Raw genomic sequence first — 27,494 nt, 5'->3', positions numbered from 1 at the left:
AATGTTTTGAGGTACTCTCAAATCACTTAGGTTATGTGCACTAAGTTAACCCACGAGGAAATGGGGATTTTGTTGCATAAAGTTGCAAGTATTTTGATAACCTCACATTAAAATGTCACTTAGCCATGTCTACACAAATTATCTCCGCCCATCTTTATGTTCACCAGTTCGTCTCAGTACACCCCAAAATTTTCGCAGAATTTCAGTTATAAATTGCAACAGCAGTAGCACACTTGATGCTGATAATTCTCGAAAGGTAACTTTTCTGGGTAAATTCTTCAAATTGTACTCTTATTTGTTATTTTTCATAAAAAGTGGGTGGAAATTGAGGCAATCTTTTCTGGGTATTGTTCCAAATTGTTAGAGTATTTTGTATTATCCTCATGTTTTTTTTTTTTTTTTTAGCAAATTGGGCCAATGTCGTGATTATTCTGAGCCATGATTGATTGTTTTTGGTTAAATTGGTTTGTTGGAATTGTAACTGAATTCTTAAGAAGTTAGAAAGCAATATTGATAAAGGGGCTAGCACTCTAGCAGGGGCGCTCGCTCCGCTGAACAAGGAAAATTTTGAAGTTAAATATTCGATTTTTTTATTTTATCTATTTTACTCCCTCCTATTCACCATTTTCTTCCCCTTTCCTTTTTGCACAAGAAATAAGGAAGTGAATTTGGACACACAAAACACACTACCCCATATGCAAATTAATTTGGACCACACAAATCAACCCATAAAAGGAAATAGGGAAGAAAATCCGAATAATCCGAATAAGGAAATAGGGAAGAAAATAGTGAATAGGAGGGAGTACCTTATAGTATTGCTAGTTTGCTTCCCCTGAGATTTTTCATTCCCTAACTTCAAATCCTTGTTCCGCCATGTTGGAAGAGTCAATTATGGTAGAGAATTTTACATTTGTTAGTTGGAGTTATTAAATTTGAGTAATTGACAAATTTAGTTGTAGAATTGAGAAATGGTGCCTCTATGATTACTCTTCACTCTTCAGTAGCTGAGTTGCTAATCCTTTCATGTGATTTATATGTTTTTCGTAATTTATGGTTTCGGCAATGTTAACACATGCAGCTAGTTTTACAAGTGAAGGAAAAGCTCAAGAATGACTATCATGAACTCCCTGTAGGCAAGAATGGACGAGATGACGAAAGCATGATCCTTTGGTTTCTGAAAGACCGGAAATTTGCTGTTGATGAAGCTGTACAGAAACTGTCAAGAGCTATTGTATGTACATGCTTTTTGTGGTGTTGAATGGTTTATGTTGCATCTGTTTTGCTAGAAATGACACGGATAGGAATAACGTGGACACTTACTCGGAACTCAGAAGTTAGAACGCGCCTGAACAATCTAATTTACCCATTATTGTTTTCATTTTTTTATTTTTTGGATGAAGTAAGATCGCAACCATTTGCAGTAAATGTTGAGACTTTGAGACAATGTTACTTTTGTTTTTCACCTTGGTCAATAGATGATCCTCAGATCCCTCATTATGTGCATGTAACTGCTTTTGACTCGGGACTTATTTTGAGTATGCATCATGTTTCATTGGTTGTTCCTTTTTGGTGATCTTGCAACATTACGGGCACAAATTCAGACACTCGAGGCTCTTTGATGTTTTATTGATGCCATCAGCTGACTAGCTTCAGACATTTGATTGACGTCTTTTCTCATCTTCATGCAAGAAATGGCGTCAAGAATTTGGAGTATCTCATCTATCCGAGGACTCTGTAAAAGGTGCAGCAAAAACAGGAAAAGCGTATGTGCATGACCTTCTTGATGAGAAAGGCAGACCTGTACTTATAGTAGTAGCATCCAAACATTTTCCAGGAGTAAGCACCGTTGCTTCATTCATTAAATCTCTGCCTTTCTTATTTGCTAAACTGCTAAATGTACGGAGTAAATCTCTACCTTTAATGTTTTTGCAATTAGTTTGCGCTGTCAAATATGTTGTGACATTTCAGATTCATGTAGATGTCAAGGATAAATGGATTAAGAATCCGTTGAAACTAATCAGCCCCATTGAACTGAGTGTGCAAGCTGCATTACCCATTTAATTTAAATTGTTGAAGAAAACTAAATGAGTCAAAGACAATGTTCAGCGGCTATTTGTGTTCGCACATGTCATTTTTATCACGTGACGCTACTTCATATTTTTTTTTTTTTTTTGTAAAGGGAAATTTTGATATTGGCCCGTTGTCATGAGTAGTGAGTAGTGAGTACCACCTCTCAATGACATTTTCAGTTAGCTTAGATGTCAGCTCATCCGCAACTTTTTAACTGTATCAGAATCATATCAATGCATATCATTTTTGGTGCAATATATTTTGGCACTAATCTTTTATGGACTTCGTTGGTTTCACTAGTAAAGTTGTGAACTCTGAGGAACTATGAAGCGGCCTTGTATAATTTCCATGAAAAAAGTAATCACATGCTAAAGCAATTATAGTGATTTAAGACAGGGCCCTTGACCATACATGCCCTTCTGATGACGCATGCATACGATCTAATTGCAGATGCTGGACCCTATTGAGGATGAGAAGCTATGTGTATTCTTGGTTGAGAAAGCTTTAAGTAAGCTTCCAGAAGGAAAAGAAGACATACTTGGAATAGTTGACCTCAGGGGCTATGGACTTGCGAATGCAGATTTAAAATTTTTGACTTTCTTGGTAATTGGTTTGGAAGTCGTCTATTTCCTATCTACTTATCGTTCTTCAATCTTTAATTTGTATGAACTGAAGCATATTTCTAAACCATATGTTTATCCCCCGGACACCAAACTAGAGTACTTAACAGTGTATGATCTGTTTTTGGTTGCAGTTTGATGTATTCTACTACTACTATCCAAAGCGGCTGGGACAGGTGCTCTTTGTTGATGCACCTTTTGTGTTCAATCCTATTTGGCAGTTGGCAAAGCCCCTCTTGAAACAATACGCGTCTCTGGTATTGTGCACCTTCAACTAATTTGGTCTTATATATACTTACTGAAATCACTCTCGGACTGTGGGTTTGTCGGTTTAATTTTTAGTCTTTTTTGGTTTTCATATTGATTTTACTGTGACTCATTTGAATATCCTAAATTATTGCCGCTGAGAGACATTATCGCCTATGGCGGGATATGGTGACTGGATGTATCCTGCCTCACCAGTCACAAGGAAAATAGCATTGACTATCTGATTGCTACGGACTATACTTCACAATATAAGAAGAGCAAACATTTTTTTTCAACTGTTTTACTTTACTCGATCATATCCCGAATCAGGAATTATTGATTATTTGGCTCTATTAGAAATGGAATCCGGACCTGACTTCTTTTTATGATACATTGTTGATTAAATTTGAGAGACTCGATACTGCTCTCCGAAGAATCTAATCCAATACTCATGAGGGTATTGACATGTTTTTGTTGAAGGTGAGATTCTGCTCAGTGAAGACAGTCCGAGAAGAATACTTTACCGAGGATAACCTTCCTGCCACCTTTCGAGACTGACAAGATCCCATTGGTAAGTTTTATTTACAGTAAAATACTAGTTTCTCCCTCCCTCGTTAAGTTCACCAAGTTACTGTACTAAGTACTAACCCTTTGTTTCAGTTATATATATCTGAAGCCCTTCCAATGCGTACAATGCAGGAATTCAGCCTCAAAAAGTGATGAGCGATGCAAAGAAATAACCATGATCGAACACAAATAAATGATAACTCACTTCAGGATATATTACCTGCCTTTGTTATGGTTCTCGTCGCCTCTAGTTCTCCGCTTCAACATTCACATTGTTCACATCTTGAGAGCTGATTGTACAGTCCCACCATTGTATATCAAGATATTATGTGAAAATCATTTGATCGTTCTTATAAGAATAAAAAGTTGACGCAATTCTCGACACTTGCTGTTGGCTTTATACTTCGCGGTAGTTTGCATTTGACGTTCAATAACCGGTTGATTTTTGAAGTTTATGGTTCTGATGAGCAAATAGACATATCAAAATGAATTCCTTAAACGCGGTTTTTCGATGTAAACTCACTTCTCTACAATCTGAAATCCTGATACACAAAGTTTTCTCCCAGAAATCAAGTGTTCTATACAAAATAAAATCAAAGAAATTTGAGGTAATTTTTGATGTCCAAGAAGATGAACTCTCAACTTTTGAGAACAAATCCTAGGTAATAAGCTGTTTATCGGGTGAAGACGGCAAGCTACTTGAATCCATTTTTGCAGTAACCTCCTTTCTTCTTCTCACCTTCATAGCTAACCCAATTCTCAGGATCGTGATTTTGCGCTTTAAACTCATTATTTGGAGTCCCATCATTGCTTGTAACAGCAACTCTTCTCCAAGAACACCATATTCTAATCATTGTATAGATCATCACTAAGCAGAAAACAGCTGAAGTTAACACAATGGCAACTATAATCGCGACAACCTCACTATTCGACAGATGTTTCCCCTTCATCCATGATGAGCAAGACTTAAGTGGCAGCCCACATTGCCTGCAAAGGCGCTGACGGGAAATGATGAGAATGTAGATGGGAGTTGGCCTTTGAGAAGGTTGTTAGAGATATTTAGACTGTGAAGGCTCGAGAGTTTTCCTAATGAAGACGGAATTTTCCCTTGAAGATGATTATTAGAAAGGTTTAATCTGGTTATAACTTAGATCTATTTTTATGTGAGCTTGGCAGCCCACATAGCCTGGCATTACCTTTTATTCTTGTTGCTTGTGACAGAATATTGCCGTCACAAATGAGAAATTGCGTCAATTTTTTCCATCTATTTCACCAGTATAAATATACAAATTTTTCCATCTTTTTCCTATTACAGTATAGTACATAAATACTTCTAACTCGATTTTTTTTCCCGTGTAGTTATGTCTTATAATATACAATTTCGTTATTTGAAGGCAGCAAGAGTACAATCTTTCATTCAGTACACTGTTTAAACATCTATCAGGGAGTTCACGTCTTGTTGATGGCATTGCTTTAACATCAAACTTTGAAACATCTATTCGTTCAAACAGTTAATTGAATCACGCGCTAAATACAGACCAATGTGGGATGCGCTGCAAAGTATATACATCAAAATGCTTCTTTTAGCATGCCATAACATAGTCCTGTTACAAATCACCTATTCTGCGATCAACACCCAGTCACTAATCTGAAACCAATAGGTTCAGCCACAATGACCTCTTTCTTAATCAACATTGCAGAGATCAAATTGACGCAATTGCAGTGCGAACCTCTTTGGGAGTGAAATGGGTGTCCAGAGCATCTCTGTCATATGGGAAAGAAACCCTTTATTGACCATGAACAAATTTTTAACAGTAGGTACCCTAAAAATTTTAGTTGTGCAGAGTCCAGTGAATTACTGTGTCCAACACTTGAGTAAGTACTTGTGTCCGACCCTCGTACAGTCGTATCCAAGTTAGAGTAAACATAGATCATAAGCGGAAGTGATTATTAAGGTAATATTGTTTGGAAAATAGAAATGTTCTTAATAAGACCAAGTCACACAGATACTTGATTCAATGAAATACAAATACCTACTACAAGACCAAATTACCTGTTCTAAGCTGGGATTCAGTGAAAACAAGACCAGGTTAAAACGCTGACATCGAATTATATCATTCACACCCAAAGACTTTTCTTAAAGTTGAAATTCACTGATTAATATTTCAACAAAATATTTGTTTACTATTAACTCGATGTTGATTGATACATTAATTATTGATGTTTAGTTGAAAATCACACTCGTTAAGACCATTTCAATGCTAGAAAAGTTCAACATTTCCCTTTATAAATATATCATTTTCATCATCCAATGATTATCACAAACTACATACTTCAATATTGTTAAGCATTAGTAAACCGAGAGCTAATTTACTTACAACTACATAATACATAAAAGATGGCATGTCTTAAATACCTGTTTGCTTATTTTGCTGTTCTAGCTATCGCCTCGTTTTCAGTTCATGCTGCTGATCCAACCCAGCTGCAAGACTTTTGTGTTGGGGTAACTGACCCTAACAATGCATGTAAGTCATCTCTTAGCTCTTATATAACTTCCGAATAAAAAGAAAATTTTTTAGGATACGTATTTAGGCAAGACAACAACATTACCCCAGTGCCTCAATGTTTGTAGGTATGTAGAAATTAATTTGACTTTGTGTTTCCTGTCTTTTGCAGTGTTTGTAAATGGTATGTTCTGTAAGAATCCAGAGGATGTAACGGCAGATGATTTCCTATTAACGGGATTGGACAAACCAAGAAGCACCAACAGCAGATTAGGTTCCAATGTCACGCTCATCACACCAACTCAATTACCGGGACTCAACACCCTCGGGGTAGCAATAGCTAGGGTCGACTATGCACCTTTCGGTCTAAACCCACCTCACACTCACCCTCGTGCAACTGAGCTTTTCACAGTCATGGAAGGAACCTTTTATGTTGGATTCGTGACCTCCAACTTGCCAAATGGTGGAAACAAGTTCTTTACTAAGGTTCTTAACAAAGGCGATGTTTTTGCGTTTCCACAGGGTCTTATTCACTTTCAGTTCAATATTGGCAACACTCCTGCTATGGCTATGAGCGCATTAAGCAGCCAAAACCCCGGTTTGAATACTATTGCTAACGCGGTATTTGCGTCTGAACCATCCATCTCTGTCGATGTTCTAAGCAAGGCCTTTCAGTTAGATGGTGGGGTGATCAAGTACTTAGAATCGCGGTTTGCAATTAGTAAATGATGATAGCTATATGAAATTATCCCAATAATTACTTTCTTAATTTGTTGCGAGGTATTCGTTTGCATTATGTAATTGCTGGTTCAGCAATGTTGTATTCTTTTGGAGGTGATCTACAATAAAAACACCATGGTGTGCCCTTTTTTAAGAGTCAAATTTTTATTAGAGTTAATTATGGATTACTCCCACCAATATTCCAATTTTTTTTTTTTTTTTTTTTTACATTACACTCATTGCTCAGTTCAAAATTTGCACCCAAAATCACATTCATGCCATTTTCCATCAAATTTGTTTGGTTAAAACACTAATTTTTTGACAATTTTTCCATTCTTTTATTAAGCTTATGTTATTTCTCCCTTTTCCTTCTTCTTTAGGTTACTAGTATTGGTGCCCGGCTCCGCCCGGATTACCTCTATTTAGTATTAAAATTTATTTTCAATTAAATAAAACTACTTTAAGGTTGCATAACTCATAAATTTATCATTGATATATTTCTCTATGACATATCTTTAGATTACGATGAAATAAATTATGGGACAAATTCACTACTCTCGCTATCAATATTTTTTTATTTAAATCAATTGGTTAGCTAATTGTTCATATATATATTTTCTTTTGTTGTTAGTATTGTTACTTATATTATATTCGTTATAACTACTGTTACTTTCACTACTCCCGCTATAATTATTGTTACGTAATTAATGTTATTTTCACTACTGCACTCCTGTTGTAACTTTTATTACTTTCACTACAGGGAAAAGAATGTCTCATGTAAGTTGCTATAAGTAGTTACTTTAGAGATATATTTAAGTCAACTGTTTTACACAAATAATAGGGTAATTATAGTGGAAGAATAGAAAAACAATAGGTCTTGGTATAGACGGGTGGGACGAACAGACGGGTAAAGACCTCTAATAAAATGGGTAAGGGGGACAAGGTGGGGCACCCCATGTGCTTCCCACTTTATGGTAAATGGGTATTTTGTGAGGGGAAATGGTATCCGTCTATACGTATAGTGTCCGTCTATAATGAGAATTTGTGATAGAAAAAATAGTCCGAGTTTGGAAGTACTCCGTACTATTTGTAGATATCAGAAGTTTGAGGATAAAGAAGGAAGTAGTTTCATACTCTGCACACTTTCTTTTGGGTACGATCGTGAGAAAATTGCAAGAAAACTATAAACACAAATTTTTATGGGATATTCTACATGATATCTCTCAATTTTTTGACTTTTTACATGGTAAATTATAAATTATAGGAGTCCTGTCTCCGCTTTTATATTGTATTATGCTCTTTTCTTTTTCTCACTAAGCGGTGTGGGATTATTTTGCTTTTATTTCACGATACAGGCATACAGCCTTGTAGGGTTTTTGCTTTTTTACACAAGTAAAGGGGATTTTCTCATGTAGTCAAGCTGTCAAGGGACTCACAAAAGGGGATATTCACCATTTGTTTTATAGTCCCCGCATTAAAATCACAAGGTAGATTGCGGAGGAAAACGGGTTCCTCTAATCTGTCAAATGATAGTATGAAAATTTCGTCGTACGAGTATATTTTACTATCATAAACAAATATTTTAGAAAGAAGTCAATAATTTCTCGACTTATATAACGAGTTATATTGGATAATTGTTGTAAGGGAATGATCTAAATTGATCCTACGTTTACACAACATTGTTAGAGACTATCGATAAACAATAATATGATCGAATGTATATTGTTACGTTTGAGGTGGTTGACAAGGTGTTCAGTGACTTGCAGTTGCAAATTCATGTGGACGATGTACGAACTGAAGCCAAGTTTTTAAGGCTTATCAAAGGTTGTCTAGCTATGTTGTGTTAATCCTTCGAAATATGATACTCAAATTCATGGGTGAAATGTTATACATTTACGTTATGTTACAATAAACCCTTTGTATTTCAAGTGCAATGGGGAGTTCTTGTATGCCAAGTGTGATGATCCGCACACTTTGAACCCTTAGATTTATTTATGCTTATGTAATTTCATTTCCCTTGTATATTTTTAGTAAATACTTTCCTAGTTTAGCATAGTTTTAAAATAGTTTTTCTTTCCATAAATAGGTATATCGCTATTCTACACTAGTTTTGTAATTTCAATGTCTTCTGCTACCAGGATGTAAATATCAAATTTCCCTCTTTAGGGAGTACTAGTGAATCAAAATCTGCTTCCTACCTTGTGCCTTCGTGTTGCTTGTTGTTGCTTTGTTGTGAACGACTCTTTGCCTTCACTTTACGAACAAGCCATGTTTGTTGGATCGACATTATGATCCCGACTCACACACCCGAGACCGATTACGAATGCCTAGTGCTTGACAAACACTAGTGCTTGACGCTCTTGTTGCAATCCTGTCGAGTGTTGCCGAGACCCGAGTATCGTGCTAGTGTGCGATCCTTCACTAGTACGAAGATCCTTGTCGCGTGCACCTTGCCTTGAGCCGGGCAAGGGTGCGCGCCACGATCCGGCAAAAGTACCGGACCGTGATATTTGGTATCAGAGCCCAGTCTTCGGACGGGTTTCTGCACGCCGCATTTGTTTATCGAGATCGAGAAAATGGGCAAAACAATCGAGGACCGAGTGGATGCCTTAGAGGAATCATTCGACGTCAAGCTTCCCAAACTCGAGGGCGTCGTTATGCGGATTGCCGCGAGCCTCGAGGAGTTGCAGAAGATGGTTTGTGAACTTGAGACAAAGGTGGACGGGATGAACACCCGCATCCAAGCGATCAGTGATGCGTCATCAGGAAGAGATCAATCATCTCCACCGAAAGTTCGAGATGTTAGAGAACACTTGCGCCACGCTTGTGAAAGCGGTGGCCAATGACGGGAAATCTTTGGGGGGCCATAAGGTGAAGGCACCTCCACCTCATCCCTACGATGGGGCGAGGGATTCGAAAGCGGGCGATAACTTTATCTTCGATATGGAGCAATACTTCCGAGTAAGTGGGCTCGACGAAGACGCGGAAGTTGTCACGACAAGCATGTATCTAGTCGACGATGCCAAGATGTGGTGGAGGGCTAGGTACAAGGAAATTGATGCGGGCACGATTACGGTGACATCGTGGGCCGACTTCAAGAGGATCTTGAAGGATCACTTCTACCCCGAGAACACGGAGTTTGTTGCTCGGAAGAAGTTGAAGGAAATCAAGCACACCAAATCAATCCGAGAATATGTGAGGGAATTCTCAGCGTGCATGCTCGAGATTACCGAAATTTCCGAGACGGACAGGACATTCGAATTCATTGACGGGTTGAAGAGGTGGGCACAACAGGAGGTCATGAGGTTGAATCCCAAAACTCTGTCTTCGGCCATATCGGCCGCGGAGCGCCTGCTCGACTTTCACAGGGAGCGAGAGACACCAAGAGTTGTGGCGCCAACGGGTAATACTAGTGCGTCACAAAGTGGGTACAATGGACAAAGGCCACAAAATAGCGCCATTTCAGTTGGGAACAGTCGGTTTCGCTCGCAAGGAAGTCAAGCCCAATCGGCGAGCACTACAAACTCGCCCTCAAGCTCGTCTTCGAAGGCGGGAAACTCAACTGCTTTCACAACGAAGAAACCGTTCGCGTGTTTTGTGTGCAAGGGTCCTTACAAAATGGCCGATTGTCCGAACAAAGCGAAGTTCAATGCCATGTTCAAGAAGATGCCGAAGGGGGCTCAAGAACGTCTTGATGGGGCGTTGGACGACTATCACCAAGAGTATAACGAAGACTCGAGTGATGGTGATGACCAACCACGAAAATATCTGGATAATGACTGAGACGAGAAAATATCTGGATAATTTATACAAGTACAATCTCAGGACAACAAGGAACGCGCCGATGGCAAAGCAAATTGTACAATGTTGGATTTTTCAGTAGTTCGCAATCATTAGTTTGTTATTATATTATTACTATTACCTAATCCGTTTCATTCATTTGTTTGCCTTGGTTAAAATATTCTTCACAAAGAATAATAAAAAGGGCAAACAAATGACTGGGACACAGGGAGTGTATATTTAAGGAAAAAACATTTCTCAAATATTTACATTATAATTTCTCTAATATTTGAACCAAAAGACTATGATATGATACAAGATGTTGAATATAATGTCATTACAATTTTGATCTAAATCATATATGTAAAAATTTCTGTATCGATCACGCTTCACATTACGCAAAATGATCCACCTAAAAGAGCAATCTTCTTTGGAAAGTAACAATTCTCACACAGATTGACCAAAATTTAGGTAGATATTCGTCAAAACTTTCAAAGCAACAATCTCAAAATAAATATCAGAAATTATTTTTTGATATTACCCGGCCAACGGCCGGGCATGAAAACTAGTATCTATCTATATTATTAAAGGAAGCTTTTTTCGAGCGATTATAGAGTCTCCAACCTTTTCAAAAGACTTAAAAAGTTATTTAATTAAAAACTTAATCAAAAGCATTTTAAATTAAGACAAAATAGTATTGAAACTTTATCATATGATTAAGAGCCTTGAGGTATATTAATGTTACGAAACTTTCTGTTAAATTAAAAATTTAAAAAGCAATAAGAGTGTTGCTAGACTTAAAACACTACTAAATTACTAAGGGTTATTTAATGCCAATAATCCAAGCTAAGCCTCCCCTTCCCCATTTAATCCAACCTATTGATTATCCCATATTAATCTATTCTTTGCTATCATTTATCTTATTTTACACCCACTTTCATTTTTACTTGTTATCAGCGGTAATTCCTACTTATCAGCAGGTTTCTTCCTTTTTTTTTTGTTTATTTATAATTCATCATTCATTTTCTGGGTTCTTCTTCTTCCTTCATCTTCAACATTCTTTCCTTTTATCTTCTTCAATTTATTTACCAAATTTCCCCTCACAATGAAGAAGGGTGTGTTGTCTTCATCATCTTCAACAATTTCAATTTCATAATCCGCCTTCACATCACCATGACTCGATCCCATCGTTGCCATTCACCACCATGGCTGCCTGATATTGATCCCCAATTCCCGCCTTAATTCAACCATAAACTCACTTCCATTCACCACCATAAACACCAATTCAATCGAACACGATCAGCTGGTATAAATCCCATTGTAGGTATGCATAAAATGAAATCGCATAAAATCCCAGATTTAATATGGACAAACTCGTATTTATGTATGAATATTATGTTTAATGATCATGAGATAGTAGTAGTAAAAAGAGAGAATTTAGAAAAGAGTGAATTGTGTGGAAATGTAACCAATTTGAGATCAATTTATAAAAGAATACGGGGATAATTGCCGTGTAGCAACACAAATCGTACCATCGATGCGGACAAAATTGAAAGCCATATTTGTCAGAGGGGAATGAGAGATTTGATGATGTTGAATTGAAGTGGGTGTTTATGAGAATTAAAGAAAAAAAATGCAGAAGAAGGAATATGAACCAGGTGAAGAAAGAAGAAAGTGGGAGGTTAAAGGTAAAGAAGTAGGTGAAGAAAAATGAAAGAAGGCGTTCAACAAAAGGGTTCCTGCAAAAACAAAAAAAAAAAAAGAAAAAGTGACCTGTTTAACAGGTTTCCCTTCGAAAAGATCAAAATAAGATAAATGATAGCAAAGAATAGATTAATATGGGATAATCAATAGTTTGGATTAAATGGGGAAGGGCAGGCTTAGCTTGGATTGTTGACATTAAATAACCCAATTACTAATACGTATTACATATTGTATATAAAGATGATTTATATACAATTTGCTAGCCGAGTAACTAATAAGAGTGTTTCTAGCCGAGTGTCTATTCTCACTATTAAGGACTTAAAGCCTTAAAGGTCAGTTAAATTGGACTTGTTTATTGTTAGCTTTGTCTAGATATTTCCAATTTCTTATTTGACAAGTTTTTTTTTTCCTATACACTTGAGATCGACAATTATTCTTGCTCGGCAGCCAAAGTTTTAGTGCGCTCCATCAAAGAAGACATTATTCTTATAAATGATGCTCAAGATCCGCACTTAATGAAGCAATCGTAAACTTTTCTATGAAGGAATCACGAGTACGAAGTGTTAGTTCACTACTGATTAATCGACTTTATCATTTATCAAGGCAGTAACTTAAACAATATAAGACGGAAAGTTTAAGTATGATATAGTATGCACATCAATATCATAAACAAAGAGTAAATCTAGCTTATACGAAAAAGAAATCATAAAAAACAGCTATGAAAGAAATAAGATGAAATTAAATGGGATTCGACTTCATTGGACGTTCTATATAGTCTCTTTTATAGGACAAAATAAACACAAGTTTGAACTCATAAAAACATATTTCACCGAGCTACTTAATAAATTACATTAAAACAAACTATTGAAACATGCAATTGATTAAATATATTTGACAATGACTACAATACAATATGGTATTCCTCTCAAAACAATTATATTATTTAAATTGTAATTGAGTTTCATACAACAACTATTACTATTTGTTATATTAATCTGTATAATATAGATCCGTAAAAGATAAAGATAAAGAAATAAGTACTCCTCTCCAATTGACCAATTCTAATTGTTCAATAATCTGGTTAGTAGATTATAATTAAGAAAAACCTAGCATGTCTATACCTCAAATATGTCAAACCGTAAATATATGAGGGTGTTTGTGTTTTTGTAAACTCAAAACACAAAAATTGTTTATGCACAGTCGCATAGATAATTATATAGATAAAACTATATGCATTACCATAACCAATCTATAAAATATTAGATTTACGTAAACCAACTACTTCATACGTACATTGTTTATATATGATGCGCAATTGTGCATCATAGCTTATTAAAATTAGAGTCTCGAGTTTTACGTACTACTAAACATCAAATGAAATCTTAATAATACTAATCATTAAACTATTTAATTAATCTAATTTATGTACGTGTTTACGTTTTTGAGTCATACTCCATAAGGGGAGGTTTCATGGGTTTTAATTGGACTAGGAAAGTATAAAATAAACTTTTTAATAATGGATAGAATTGTAAACGTTTTTAATTTAAATACAATTGCTGCCTCTTCTATGCATATAAATACAGTGTATTATTACTTTGTAATCATAGGATATTACAAATTGGCCCGGGCATCGCCCGGGCATTAAATCTAGTATATACTTAAAAGAGGAACTTTTCAAGCGATTTTATTGGCTACTTTAAAGAAAACTTTTCGAGCGATTTTATTGGTCACAAGCCATTATAATATTCCACTTGAGTGAAATCAATACTATATATTAAATCCAGAAACCAAGGGACTTCAATGTAATTAAAGAAAGTTATATAAATTAATTATAGTATATAGTTTTAAATCACTAACACCGTGTGATGGACCCGATTAAGGGATCTCAATGCAAATATTATATAGTTTGGGTTAAAATTAAGTTATATAGAAGCTTGGTAATTTTTCCTAAACATGGTCAATTTCCTTAAAATAAAATAATTAATTAAGATGGTCAATTTCCTTAAAACAAAATAGTTAATTAAGATGGTCAATTTCAAGGAGACTAAAATAAAGAAGATATCTGGTAATTTTCCTAAATATTTATAGAAGACTAGAAAATGGTCAATTTCTTTAAAGTAAAATAATTAATTAGTATAAACATGCACACTTATGGTATTAATTATTATCATCATAAAATTATTTATTAAATTTAAAATCTATGCAATTTTATTAAACTTTATAGTTTATTAGATGTATAGAGATATTAATTATTTAACATACAAAAATATAATAAGTAGGTTATAAATTATTCAAGTTAGATTTCATAATATATAATATTACATAATTCTTTCGATATGATTTAATGCATATATTTAATATATTTATATGAATATATAATCCTCTAAAAATTGCATGTCTAAGTAGTAACAGTAATCAATATTAATGCGGCAATAGTGAAAGTAACAATAATTACGACGGGAGTAGTGAAATTATCAATATTAATGCGGTAGTAGTGGCAGTAACAATAATTACGGCGGGAGTAGTGAAAGTAAAAATGATTACGGGCAAGTAGTGAAATGTTATTATTATTGTTTCATTAATAAGAGTAAAATATTAATAGCGGGAGTAGTGAATTTGTCTCAAAATTTATTTCATCGTAATTTTAGGATATGTTATAAAATATATATTAATGATAAATTTATGAATTATGCAACTTTAAGTAATTTTATTTAATTAAAAAAAAATTAATGGTAAGTAGAGGTAGCCCGGGCGAAGCCGGGCACCAATACTAGTTACTCTTAATTAGCCAACTAATTTGTTTAATAAAATATACATTAAAATAATTTTTTACAATACAAGTCTCCTGATTATAATAACTTAATGATTGTAGAACAATGAGTAAAACGACCTAAAAACCTATATACGTACAAAAACACGGAAGATCACGAGGGTCACTAGATATTAGATATATATTGGATATTATATACAATTGTAAAAGCATGAACTACATCAGAGCTTTTTTTTTTCCCTATCCCTGCATTACCCCATTCGACTACTCTTGGTGGGTTAATTCTATACCTAAGTCCTTTCTAATGATGTTTTATAGCTAGGTGTTTTTAATTCATTTATATCATCTATGCAGAGCATCAAGCGTGTTATTGACACCATAGTTATGAGTTTTCTTGATGTAAGGTTTAGTTGATTATAATTATGAAACTAATCATGTTCAAAGTTGTAATTTTTTTAATGTATAAAGTTACTTATGTTGATATTAACCGAATTAGTCTTCGACTACTATATTACTCTCTCTATTATCGCCTTTGTACAATGGTATACGTGATCAATACTTGTTATGAAATTATAACTATATTCTCCGTAGTACTCTTTAGCACATACGATAATTCTACTTTAGATTCTTTAGTTAGCAACTCAGCACCATGTTCTGTTTGCTTTTTTTTTTTTTTAATGAAGGATTGATTTATTTGTGATCTTCTGCTGCTTAATTGGACTGTTATAAGTGCATTATTCAGTTGATAGCTAATTAAAAACCTTGCCATGCATTATTAAACATATAGGAAACGAATATTCCATGTTTCAAATTTAGTTTTAATTTTAAGGGTGTCTTTCAGATCTAATTTTTTTTCTTCATCTTCTGGAAACGGTCTATATTTCAAAATAAAAGTAGACAGTTTTAATCATAATAACGGAAGGAAACAAAACTTTAAAGTAGTTAAGATCATGGAGGATAACACAATTGACATTGTGAGTCTGGATGGAAAAGAGGATCAACCTCGACAGAAAAGAGGTGGAAGACTATATCAATGTGTCTACTCGATGACAACGCGGTAAATAATTTGTTTTGGAGTTGGGACGGCTATCATTTGGAGTCTTGGAACAATAGAAGAGAATGAATAAAGGTAAAATGCAATATTAGTGACGAAACATCTCTATTAAATAAGTTGTTTAAACGATGCATACTTAACACAAAAGGTACCTCAGTAGTCAGTATTATGACGAATGATGCACGCTAGGTTATTTGGCCACTTTTACGTAGTAATATGTTTATACAAATATCACAGTTATAACTACACCCGTTGTAAGGCAAGTTATAGACACTATAAGAACCGAGGTATATGTTTCGCGTTAGGAAAAAGGGGAGGAAAAGAGGTGACCACATAAAAAAGTATGAAACTTTTACCATCAAGGAGAAATAAGAAGTTTCATAACTAATGATGCGTGTTAATGTGTCAATGAAAAAGGTTAGTTTGAAACTTTAAGCATTGTTGATTTGCTATTGCCCTTAATGAGCTTAATTTAATGATGGGTTCCAAATTTTATTTGAATGATGAGAGAACTGTTTTGGAATTATACTGTCATAATTTTAGTGATTTTGAATTAAGTCAGTTTCGCAACATACAATTAACCTGGGTTTAAACTTTTGAAGGTTGAGGTCGCTACTTAAGACAATAACTTTATTATTTATATATGATTAGTACACAGATAATTTCCGTTGTAATTATTGTGACATTATCCGGGCATGAAATCTAGTTTAAATAGTAAAAGCAAAATTGAGAACCGACTACTTAATAAACTACACAAATTCTCATTTAGGACGGACACTACCTACAATCTTCCATGCACAAGCCGTTTACTATCTTTCACAAGTCTTTCTGGCCTAGTTAGCTGCATCTCAACTCTACATTTGTTCCTCTCTAGCCATATACTATTACCAGCACGCAATTGTTGCCATTCTACAAATATTCTGTTGCAGCAGAGTCATGTTTGGAGTGCCACCATCCAGTTTAACCTGCAAACAAACCTCTACCTGTTCCTTAAAATGATACGAAACTGATGATATACCATTAAAATAGGTATAGGAGCATCTCTATAAAAACTGCGAAATATCCACAACTTAGTCCGAGACGATCACATCGAGTACAATTCCAAGATTGCAACCCAATCACATCCTATTCCGTGATTTCAAACCTGTGTGAGGTTTCTTTGGAATTTTATCAGAGATGTTAATATCAGTTGTCAAAAGGTTAGTAGTTTTGATTCTTGATTTTCTCTCGCGTACTAATACTGGGGGAAGCGATCCTTACGACACTCAAAATAGATTTTTACAAACCACAGATTAGTCGGTGTACAGTGTTTACAATGATTCTATCATAGGGGAGACTAGTCTGAATCATTTGGAGGAGTGTGAGTATCAGTTATCAACGTTGGATATTCGGCACACAGATGTTGGATCTGTGGGTTTCCCAGGTCTTGAATATGAATAACACACTACTCTGATTCTCATCAGACTACTATATCTAGTCACGAAATGGCTTATACAAGAATCTAGCAACACGAGTATTAGAAGTCAGTTTTCATTTCATTCACGATCCTCACATATTTGCTCAACTCGCTATAGTAATTGTAGCCAACAACATTTCGTGACCAAAGAAACAGCCGTTGTTTCAGAAGGAAAAGAATTACAGCTTCACCAACAAAATATGTACAGACGCGAGCAATTACATTCCCATGATTGGCCTTGTTTACTCATTGCAAGCATGTACATGATCAATCGTAAAATGGAGGGTTTAAATTTGGCATAGGAGCTTAAAAACACATACCCTGGTGGATAGCTTGAACGAAAGTCACTTCTTTAGATGGGAGTTTGGACTTTGGAATCCCTCGATAAAATTCTTGCAGGGGTTGTACAACGCTTCTATGATACCGTAGTACAAAGCTCAAACAATCTGAACAATGCTGATAATTTCCCGACATTTTATAAGAAATCAATAAGCCAAAACACTATGAAACTCTGATGGCAGACACATATACACATTATTACCCTCCACAAGACTGAAACCATGCAACATCTCGTTGGCATTATGGCCAACTTCGGACATTTGTGTCTAAATCTCTCGGGGTGGTTGAAAGCCAATGCCTTCTCCTTATATCCCTCAATTCGCTAAGGTGAAATAGGTTGATCACATCAAGAAAGGACAACCATCCGTGCATATACTCAGATAAAAAGATTACATTGAAGCATGAACTCTTAAACAAGATCATCATAGGTAATAGAAACATATATACTTGTATAACACAACCAATTATTATTGATACATTTGACTACAAAATTACAACACAAATTACAGGCAGTAAATCAATGTAACCAAAAATAAAAAAAATGTACATACCTTCTTAATTAGTCCAATTACTAACAAATAAAGAAGGCAAAAACTTGGAAAAGACAGTATCGCAATTAGCCCTCGTTTCTTAAAGCACCACATGGATTTACTGGTAAGACGGTCTTACACAAGACTTGTTTACGCGAAAACAACTGAAAATCAAAACCCTTTAGAAGCAGTCTGTTTAAGAATAGCAGGGTTATCAGTCATAGAAAGACAATACTTAGCAATTTCTCTGAATTTAGGAACGCTTCTCAAATCAACAACAGTACCATCTTTAAGAGTAATAATAATATCACCCCATTCACCAATAAACCTAGGTACAACCTGAACATCTTTGATGACTTTATAAGAGAAATCACTCCTATCTTGTCCAGTAAAACCAGAAATGACAGTGACTCTTAAATTAGTAAACCTGTACCTCAAGAAAAATGCCCTTGAAACAGCAGCTAAGGTTAATGGAAGCCATAGAAGAGTAAAACCCAGAAGTAAATTAGCAACTAAATCACCATAATTAGCACCACCATCAAAAAAGATGGTTTCTTTGGTGGATTTGGTGTCAATGGCGGTGGGCTTGTTTGTTGGGGAAGAAACATGGATTTTTGTGATGGGTCTAATTGGGTTATTCAAGGTGGGTTTTAAAAGGTAAAGATTGAGTCTTTTGGGTTGGTTTGTTTTTGTTGTTGAAGGGCGATGTGACAGAATTGAGGTGGTTGTTGTTGCGGTGGAAGACATTGTGGTTGTTTCAGGTTTATTGAATGAACAAGAGAGTATGGAAGTCGATGCACAAAATCTCATTGAAGACGGACGATATTCGTCACAAGCTTGTGACGGATACCGTTTCCTCTCACAAAATACCCATTGAGAGGTGAGTAGGAAGCACTAGCTGAAGTGGATGGGGTTGTTATTCAGGTTTTGCACATTTTTTCTTGTGGCTAACAGACTGGAGGACAATTGCGTGGCTTATCATTAGCCAATCGTCCTTTAAAGTCACCCACTATTATTCTAAAGATTTAAGAAAAATGATATGTTTTCACACCAAAATGCATCTCTATTCTCTAAGATCATCCCCAAGTAAGATCACTAACCGAGTCGTGACCTTGTTGGGTCATGTTAATGACGTAAGTAAGTATTATTAAGATGTTGTTTAGTATGATTTTGAACTAGATATGGGCAATTGGTGACCTTGAGTTGAGACATTGGTGAATGTTGGTGACCTTCCATGTGTCGTATTTCAATTGCTTTACAACATTAAAAAAATAGTACAAAAAGCTGTCAAAACGTGTGACAGCAGTACACAGCTAATATCTCGTTTCCTTATCTTCTTCTCTACTTCTGTTCTCTGCTTCTCTCTGCTTCCATTCCCCAACTTCCTTGCTCTGAAAAATGATCTCATTGAGCATATTTGACAAAACTTCCGTAACTCGAATTAGTTTGGAATGCATTTTATTATTTCGTAGTATTTAATGTTTTTTAAATATCATGTTTTTTTTTTAAATTATGTATGCGGTTTTTTATAGGTTGAATCATGTTTTCAATAAAGTTTATTTATTACCAATAAAATTTTAACTCGATTTTTTTTAAAAAAATTTACACTATAAAATTAATTTACTTAACATATTTGAGTAGTTTTATTTTATTAAAATGACAAAAATAACGTAGTTGTAGTATGTTAATAAATAATAATTGTAAAAGTAAGAGAGAGGTTTTGGTGGGGTAGTGAATGTGGTAAATGATTGAAAATATTGGAAAGTGGAAAAATGATTGGGTTGGTGTCCTAGGTGGTGACCTTCTACTTGGGAGGGTGAAAGCGAGACAAGATTAATAAGGTGTGATTAAAAGGAAAAATTTTGGTGACCCGATTAAGTCGACCTTCTGCTTGGGAATGGTCAAACCATCCTAAGCAGAAGGTCGAGTTAATTGGGTTACCGACATTTTAGTTCTAAATCTCATTTTGTTTACTCTGACCCATTTCGCCCTCCCAAGCAGAAAGTCAAGTACTATTTTTCACTTTTTCAATCATTTCATACATTTTCTAATCACATTCAACCCTATCTAGTACTTATTCAATTACCAATATACTTAATATTATAACTCGTTTAGACCCCATGCAATATATGACACGGTATATATAGCTTTATATTTTTATAAAATTATTTATATAAAATTGGTATTTCATTATTTGTTCACATTTCCTGTTATTGTATTTTGCTTTGATAAAAAATCTTGGAACTGGAAATTAATCATGAGAATTGAGTAAGAAGCCGAAATGTATTTAATGAAAATATTTTATAGGAGTGCCAAAAAGATAATAATCTATATTTATAAATTCTTCTGAAAAAGTTTTCTGTCACGAAATTAATAACGATTTACAGTTTTGTTTTTATATTTTGATTAAAAAATTCTAATTTAGAGTTTAGTGAAAATGATGTTATGTGATGAGGATTAATTTTAATAAAATAATTATTTAATGAAATCAATTGTAGTTATTGGTTTCCTTATTTAGTGAATGAAATTAATTGTTATTATTTTCTATATTTAAAAACATGCATTTTGGAGGGAAAAATTTCGAGTTCACCTATTCATTTAGTAGATAGGGGATTTTAATCTAAAAAAAACGTAACGATGTAATATGAGTCGATGATAGGAAAATAACTAGGTGTCGTTAATTACTCTAATTACCCTATCAAATTAAAAATTTAATAACTAAACTAAACTCTACTACTTATAACAAAGACAATAATAAAGTGAAAGTAAGGGTCGAACCCCAGAAAAGGAAGCTAAGCTAAAGACTCGATTTCTAAACTAAATATCACTACTAATTACTCCCTCCATTCAACTCCACTTTGCAAGTATTCCTTTTTCGTCCATTCAACCCACTTTACATGTTTCTTTATTTGGCTAAGAAAATGACTATTCTATCCTTATTGAAAAAAAAAATCTATATTTACAAAAAATGACATCCATACTCCACACTAAATCCACCATAAACCCCCACTTTTATATTTTTTTAATATTTTTAACCTCTCCATTTTCTTCCCCTATGTACTTTTAATAGTTTTTTTAATCCGCTCCTTAATATCCGTGCAAAAAGCAAACTTGTAAAGTGGAGTTGAATGGAGGGAGTAAGATACTAAAACCAACAAAGGATTAACAAGACAACTTAATCACAAATTATGGCTATAAACAATGGAAAACAAGGATGAACATATAAAGGAGATTTTCATGTGATGGAAAGAATGGAAACAATTACAGTTTAAATCTTTACTAAAGAAGACAATTCACCAAACACTTGTTATGCAAGATTTGACAATATTTAGAGAAAGACTTGATGTAATTCAACCTTATACCAAAACTAAACTAGTAATCCCCTCTTCCCCTTCCCCTTCTAACAATCTAACACAATTACTCACAAGATGATAGCTAAGTGCATGAAACCATGTGAGAAGCCCTTCTAGAAAGGAAACATGCATAAGACCTACACATACCAAACAATCTAGAGAAACAAAAACAAGTCCAAGTGAGCAATTAATAGATGAAACCATTATAACAAGAACATACAAGCGTAACCTTTCCCTAAAGATGCAAACTTTAACCAAAGCATACAACAAAAGAGGATGCTTCTACTAATTCCAAGCAATATTAGACCAATAAGCTTAGAATATGCAATAGTTCAACAATTGTATGTAAGGATTATCAATTCTAACACACAACAATTCAACATAAACAATGAGAACAAAGGAAATACTTTAATTAAACAAAAAGAAGGTTTAGAGGTTCATACAAAGTTTAGAGATGGCAAAGTGAATGAATTACACCAAGTAATGAAAGATTAGCCTTCCATAATCATCTTACAACCCAAATATTGAAAAACGATTAGCATAAAAATGGAAATATTAAGTCTTGAGGAACTACAAGATTAACCTAATACAAGCCTAATATGGCGAAAGATGAGATCCCCCTTTCAACTTCAAAATCTTCAGCTATTTATATGGTTGCACGGCCTTCTAGGTTAAAACATCATTTGGGCATCAAAAGAAAGCTTAAGACGGATAAATGGGCTCGGGAGCAAAGGAAACCGCAGGCAGCGGTTTGAGATGCAGACCGTAGTCTACGACGCAGGCTGCGGTTTTGACTGGACTCTGCTCTTGATCTTCGTCCTGTTTTGAAATCCCTTGGTCACGTCACTATTACACTAGTTCACCAAGAAGCGTCAGCTTTATTCCTAGCTTTCTCGGCCACCGATCTTAACTAGATTGTCTACTTGCTCCGGGATGATGATTAAGACTTTTGGCTTGGAAATCCGAACTCATTTCTCACCATAATACTTCACGTAAATCTTGCAAATAGTTACAAAACACAACTAACTTGGGATTGGGTGACTTATTCAAAATAACCAACAATTGACCCTTATTTAAAACTAGAATGGTGCTAAGAACAACCTATTAACTCGACAAAGTTTGGCACTATCAAACTCCCCCACACTTAGACTTTTGCTTGTCCCGAGTAAAACTCAAGACAAGTGGGTTAAGAAAGCCTACGAGTGAGTATGGGGTAGTTTTGCGCACTCTTCCCTCACCACAACCTTCTTATAACTCCCTCTCAAACATCCACCTATTAAAATAAATTCTAGACTCAAATGACACAAACTCTTTTCTCACACCCCCTCCTTATATCTCCTTCACACAAGGATATACAAACCACCTACTCTGACTCATCATCCCACAAACCACCCTCCTTATATCACCAAGCAATAGATGATCACTCTCAAGTCTCACCTTATCTCAAGGTGATAGCAAAGTGGCCTAGACATTCTCCAACATCATCACATCTCCCACTTATAACACCCCTTATCACTCCATGCAATGCAAATCATGCTACTTGGTTGGCCAACTCCTTCCAAGACCCTCCTTATCACTCCCTTCTTATCCCCCCATCTTTTTGATCTTTTTCAATTTGTTTTATTTTCTTTTCACTTTATCCATTTTTTTTCAAAAATCCCTCATTTTGCCTAAGGTTCCCTTTCGGGTTTTCACCTTAACTTTTCCTTTCCTCTTATTGGTGGTGATGTGACTCCTATTTACGCACATTTAGTCCCCCAACTAGCCTAGTTCCTATGCTTTTTAGTATGCATTAGGGTCATTTCTTGTCTTTAGCTTCCTTCTATGCATATTCTATGAGGTTTGGTGTCCTTTGTAGGAGAAGAGTACTAACTTGGCTAGATGGAGCGAAGCGGAGCTAAATTGATAGCATATAACGACCAAGTACCGAAGAGGAGTTTAACACTAAAGGCCTAAGTCAATAAAGCAAGGAAATAGGCAACGACAAAGGACCCCCACGGCTCCTCAATGATCCCCACCGATCACGAGGCAGCCAAGCAAGAAGAAGAAGAAAAGCCCTTGAGGACGGGCGACCCAAAGTTGCTCGACCTATTGCTTGAAGATAATCATGCTGTTTGGGGAGACGTCCCCAAGCTCTGGACGGGCGTCCCCCATGCCAGGTCGGGCGTCTCCCCAAACAGCATGATTATCTTCAAGCAAGAGGTCGAGCGTCCCTCCCTAGGACTTGCAAGGCTTTGGACGTAAATTAAAGGGTCTAATCGTCATTTAAGCCCTTAGTTAACCTAATCCTTGTATCACTATATAAACTCCATTTGTAATAATCAAGAGATAAAAGCCTTCTTAGAGTAGATTAAACCTCCTTAGATTAGACTAGGAGTAGATTAGTCTTTAATCTTTCCACAAAGCACTTCAATCTTTCAACAATTGTTCTTTCAATCTTCCATAGTTTACATTTGGATCTCTTGGGTATGTATTTGAAGACTATGTGACAAGTTTTCATCTTTATGTAAGGATCCTCCTTTATTTATGTTCATCTTTACTTTCCAAGTTGGTAACTTTCTTAATCTCTTTATTTACTTGTTAATCATTTGCTTAATATCTTGCTTAATGATCATGTTTACCTATGTTATGATGTGTGACGCCATTATTAGCATGATAATCATGATGTTTTGTGAGTAGTCTCTTACACTACTACAAATACAGGCAACTACAACGGCCCTTTAACAACGCTTATTCACGAAAATCATCAAAACACGTTGTAGAATTGATGCCGCGAATTTTACCAAACTTAATTACAACGGTTCTGTGTTGTTAACCGTTGTTATTGGTTTTAACAACGGGTCATAATTGAAAAACCGTTGTTAATATAAAAACTAATAACAACGGTTGAATCTGTAATACATTTTAACCGTTGTTAATAATTTGGCGCAAAATTAGTGAAAAGTAATCACAACGGTTATATTAGAACCCGTTTTTAATACTTTTTAACAACGGTTGTAGACTCAATAACCGTTGTTATTAATGTTATGAAAATCTTAAAAACAACAGATTGCTTTATTCTGCTATACGCTACAAAACACAAACACAAGCTAATACTGCTACTATATCATCCTCCATTCCTCCCTGATCGTCTCTCTGTCTTCATCTCCGTCACTGTTGTCACCGTCTTCTCTCCCTCATCGTGTTTATCAATCAAGTATATATATGTTTCTTAACAACGCTTATAGATATAGGATTTTTTGGGTTATTATCTAATTTGTTGATAATTTAGCTTAATTGCTTTCCTGAATTTCGTTTATTTGTTTGCCTATTATTGTATTTTCTGAATTAGTTGCCTATTATTACGAATGTAGAATAATGACTCGAACTTGGATGATTGATGCAAATATGAGTGACCGCACCTACAAGGATGGTTTAGCTGAATTTTATGAATTCGTTTCGAACAATTTGAAAGGTTCTTCTAGTATTGCATGTCCTTGTGAAAGATGTGGTAATATTAGCTATATGGCTTTTCCGGACGTTAAAATACACCTAGAAAAGTGGAGATTTAGTCGATCCTATACACGTTGGATTTTTTATGGGGAATCATTAGAGGAAGAGAATAACTCTGAAGAAGATGATGTTGAGGTACACGAAAGGCTAACTGATGATCCTGAGTTTGCCGAGTTTTTTGAGTTGGAAGAGTTGGAAGTAGATAAGTTGAATGTTGGGTCTATAGATAATGAAGAGAATGATGATGAGTCGATTGCTTTTGAAGATGTAGGTGATGACACTAGTAATTGGGATGACCTTAACAACATGTATGAGAAGTTGTGTGAGTCCAAGCACCTCTCAGTATCCTGGTTGTAAGTTCACAAAAATGTCGGCTGTGGTGAAGTTGTATAATATCAAGGGGGCAAATGGGTGAGTGACACGTGTTTCACTAGTTTTTTAGCCTTGATAAAGGAGTTGCTTCCTGATGGTAATGTTCTACCTGTTAAGACATATGAGGCGAAAAAACTAATAAGAGGAGTGGGTATGAAATATGAGAAAATACATGCATGTCCAAATGATTGCATATTGTATCGGAAATTATATCAAAACTTAACCAATTGAACTAAATGTTTGGAGTGGCGTTATAAGGATAAGGAAGGGATCCCGGCTAAGGTGTTGTGGTATTTTCCATTGATACCAAGAGTCATAAGGATTTATGCGAATCCCGATGATTCAAAAATGTTAACTTGGCATGAAACAGAAGAATAAATGATGGAAAGCTAAGACACCCTAAGAGATGGTATGCAATGGAAATCGTTCGACGCTAAGTATCCCGAGTTCGGCAATGAACCTAGAAACTTACGTCTAGCGCTGTCCACTGATGGAATGAACCCACACGGAAACATGAGTAGCCAACATAGTACTTGGCCAGTAGTGTTGGCTATTTATAACTTACCTCCATATGTGTGCATGAAAAGAAAGTATTTGATGTTGTCGTTGTTAATTTCCTGGACCTAAACAACTGGAAATGATATAGATGTATATTTGGAACCTCTTCTAGATGATTTGCGATTGTTGTGGGATAGTGGGATACAAGTATTTGATGCATATAAGAACGAAACTTTCAATTTGAGAGCGATGTTATTGTGTACAATATCTGACTATCCGGCTTATGGCGACCTTTCTGGGCACACAGTTCATGGGAAAGAGGCTTGTCCATTGTGTGGGGAGGATATCGAGTCTGAATACTTGAAGTCTTCTCGTAAGTATGTGTATATGGGAAATAGGAGGTTCTTGTATCATGACCATTGTTATCGCAAGATGCAGAAAACATTCAATGGAAGACAAGAACTTCGTCAACCTCCTAGAATTTTGAGTGGGCATGAAGTTTATCAGAAAGTAAAGCATATTGAGATAGATTATGGGAAGAAGAGCGGCTCTAAATTGTCTACTCGTGGGTATAAGAAAAGATCCATATTTTTTGATAAACTTCCATATTGTCCCGACCGGAGGTCGGCATTGCCTCGATTTCATGCACATTGAGAAAAATGTCTGTGATAATATTATCAATACCCTTCTGAATGTTCCTGGTAAAACAAAGGATAACGCCGCAGCTAGGGAAGATATGAAAATGATGGGTATTAGGCTAGAGTTGGCACCACAGAAGAGAGGTAATCGTACATTTTTACCGCCAGCAGCTTATACTCTTTCACGGAATGAGAAAAAAGAGTTCTGTGCATGCTTGAATGGAATTAAAGTGCCACATGGTTATTCGTCGAACATCAAAAGCCTAGTGTCGATGCAAGACCTAAAACTCACCAGGTTAAAGTCACATGATTGTCACACTTTGATGCAACAATTACTATCTGTGGCTATTCGTTCCATTTTACCTGAAAAGGTAAGATATGCTATAACTAGATTCTGTCTCTTCTTCTAGTCCATATGCGAAAAAGTCATCGATCCCGATGACGCGGATTCATTGCAGGACCTCGTTGTAACCTCTCTTTGTCAGTTGGAAATGTATTTTCCACCCTCTTTCTTCACTATCATGATTCATCTGACCATTCACTTGGTTAGGGAGATTTTGTACCTTGGGCCCGTGTACTTGAGATACCAGTATCCTTTCGAAAGATTGATAAAAGTCTACAAGGACTATACATCTAATCGGTATCGTCCGGAAGGTTGTATTGCTGAACGCGCTATTTTAGACGAACCTCTTTCATATTGTTACGCTCATCTCTCCCCTGAGGAGTTGATTGGCGTTCCTAAGAAACGTCATAGTGACTGGATGACCGGAAAAGGTATTAG

At 35.4% G+C, this 27,494-nt stretch overlaps 3 protein-coding genes across 4 annotated transcripts; 2 read left to right on the top strand and 1 right to left on the bottom strand.

Moving 5' to 3' along the window:
* Positions 1-12: 12 nt before the first annotated feature.
* Positions 13-3,887, top strand: LOC141653066 (uncharacterized). Of its 2 annotated transcripts, none has more exons than XM_074460707.1 (7): positions 13-256; positions 1,079-1,231; positions 1,690-1,836; positions 2,521-2,673; positions 2,825-2,947; positions 3,417-3,507; positions 3,636-3,887. In XM_074460707.1, the coding sequence occupies exons 1-6, from the start codon at positions 113-115 to the stop codon at positions 3,492-3,494; spliced, it is 798 nt and encodes a 265-aa protein (XP_074316808.1). In that variant the 5' UTR covers positions 13-112; the 3' UTR covers positions 3,495-3,507; positions 3,636-3,887. The 2 variants fall into 2 exon arrangements, with proteins under 2 accessions (XP_074316808.1, XP_074316809.1); XM_074460708.1 differs by having other exon boundaries at positions 3,597-3,887.
* A 1,898-nt stretch (positions 3,888-5,785) lies between these two features.
* On the top strand, positions 5,786-6,888 carry LOC141652102 (germin-like protein). The gene is made up of 2 exons (XM_074459743.1): positions 5,786-6,028; positions 6,180-6,888. The coding sequence occupies exons 1-2, from the start codon at positions 5,902-5,904 to the stop codon at positions 6,734-6,736; spliced, it is 684 nt and encodes a 227-aa protein (XP_074315844.1). The 5' UTR covers positions 5,786-5,901; the 3' UTR covers positions 6,737-6,888.
* An 11,371-nt stretch (positions 6,889-18,259) lies between these two features.
* Positions 18,260-19,202, bottom strand: LOC141653065 (uncharacterized). Its single transcript, XM_074460706.1, has one exon. It carries the CDS (start codon positions 19,168-19,170, stop codon positions 18,532-18,534), a length of 639 nt encoding a protein of 212 aa, XP_074316807.1. The 5' UTR covers positions 19,171-19,202; the 3' UTR covers positions 18,260-18,531.
* Between the last annotated feature and the right edge of the window lie 8,292 nt (positions 19,203-27,494).

This window comes from Silene latifolia, chromosome 4 (assembly GCF_048544455.1).
Source record: "Silene latifolia isolate original U9 population chromosome 4, ASM4854445v1, whole genome shotgun sequence".
Classification (NCBI taxonomy): Eukaryota; Viridiplantae; Streptophyta; class Magnoliopsida; order Caryophyllales; family Caryophyllaceae; genus Silene; species Silene latifolia.
The sequence above is the reverse complement of the archived record's forward strand: the minus strand, read 5'-3'. Positions and strand labels throughout refer to the sequence as shown.

Coding starts and splice junctions, on each gene's coding strand:
- LOC141652102 (XM_074459743.1), top strand. CDS start 5,902: ATGGCATGTCTTAAATACCTGTTTGCTTATTTTGCTGTTCTAGCTATC. Junction 6,029..6,179: donor AACTGACCCTAACAATGCAT/GTAAGTCATCTC, acceptor TGTCTTTTGCAG/TGTTTGTAAATGGTATGTTC.
- LOC141653066 (XM_074460707.1), top strand. CDS start 113: ATGTCACTTAGCCATGTCTACACAAATTATCTCCGCCCATCTTTATGT. Junction 1,837..2,520: donor CATCCAAACATTTTCCAGGA/GTAAGCACCGTT, acceptor ATCTAATTGCAG/ATGCTGGACCCTATTGAGGA. Junction 2,674..2,824: donor TAAAATTTTTGACTTTCTTG/GTAATTGGTTTG, acceptor TTTTGGTTGCAG/TTTGATGTATTCTACTACTA.
- LOC141653065 (XM_074460706.1), bottom strand. CDS start 19,170: ATGAGATTTTGTGCATCGACTTCCATACTCTCTTGTTCATTCAATAAA.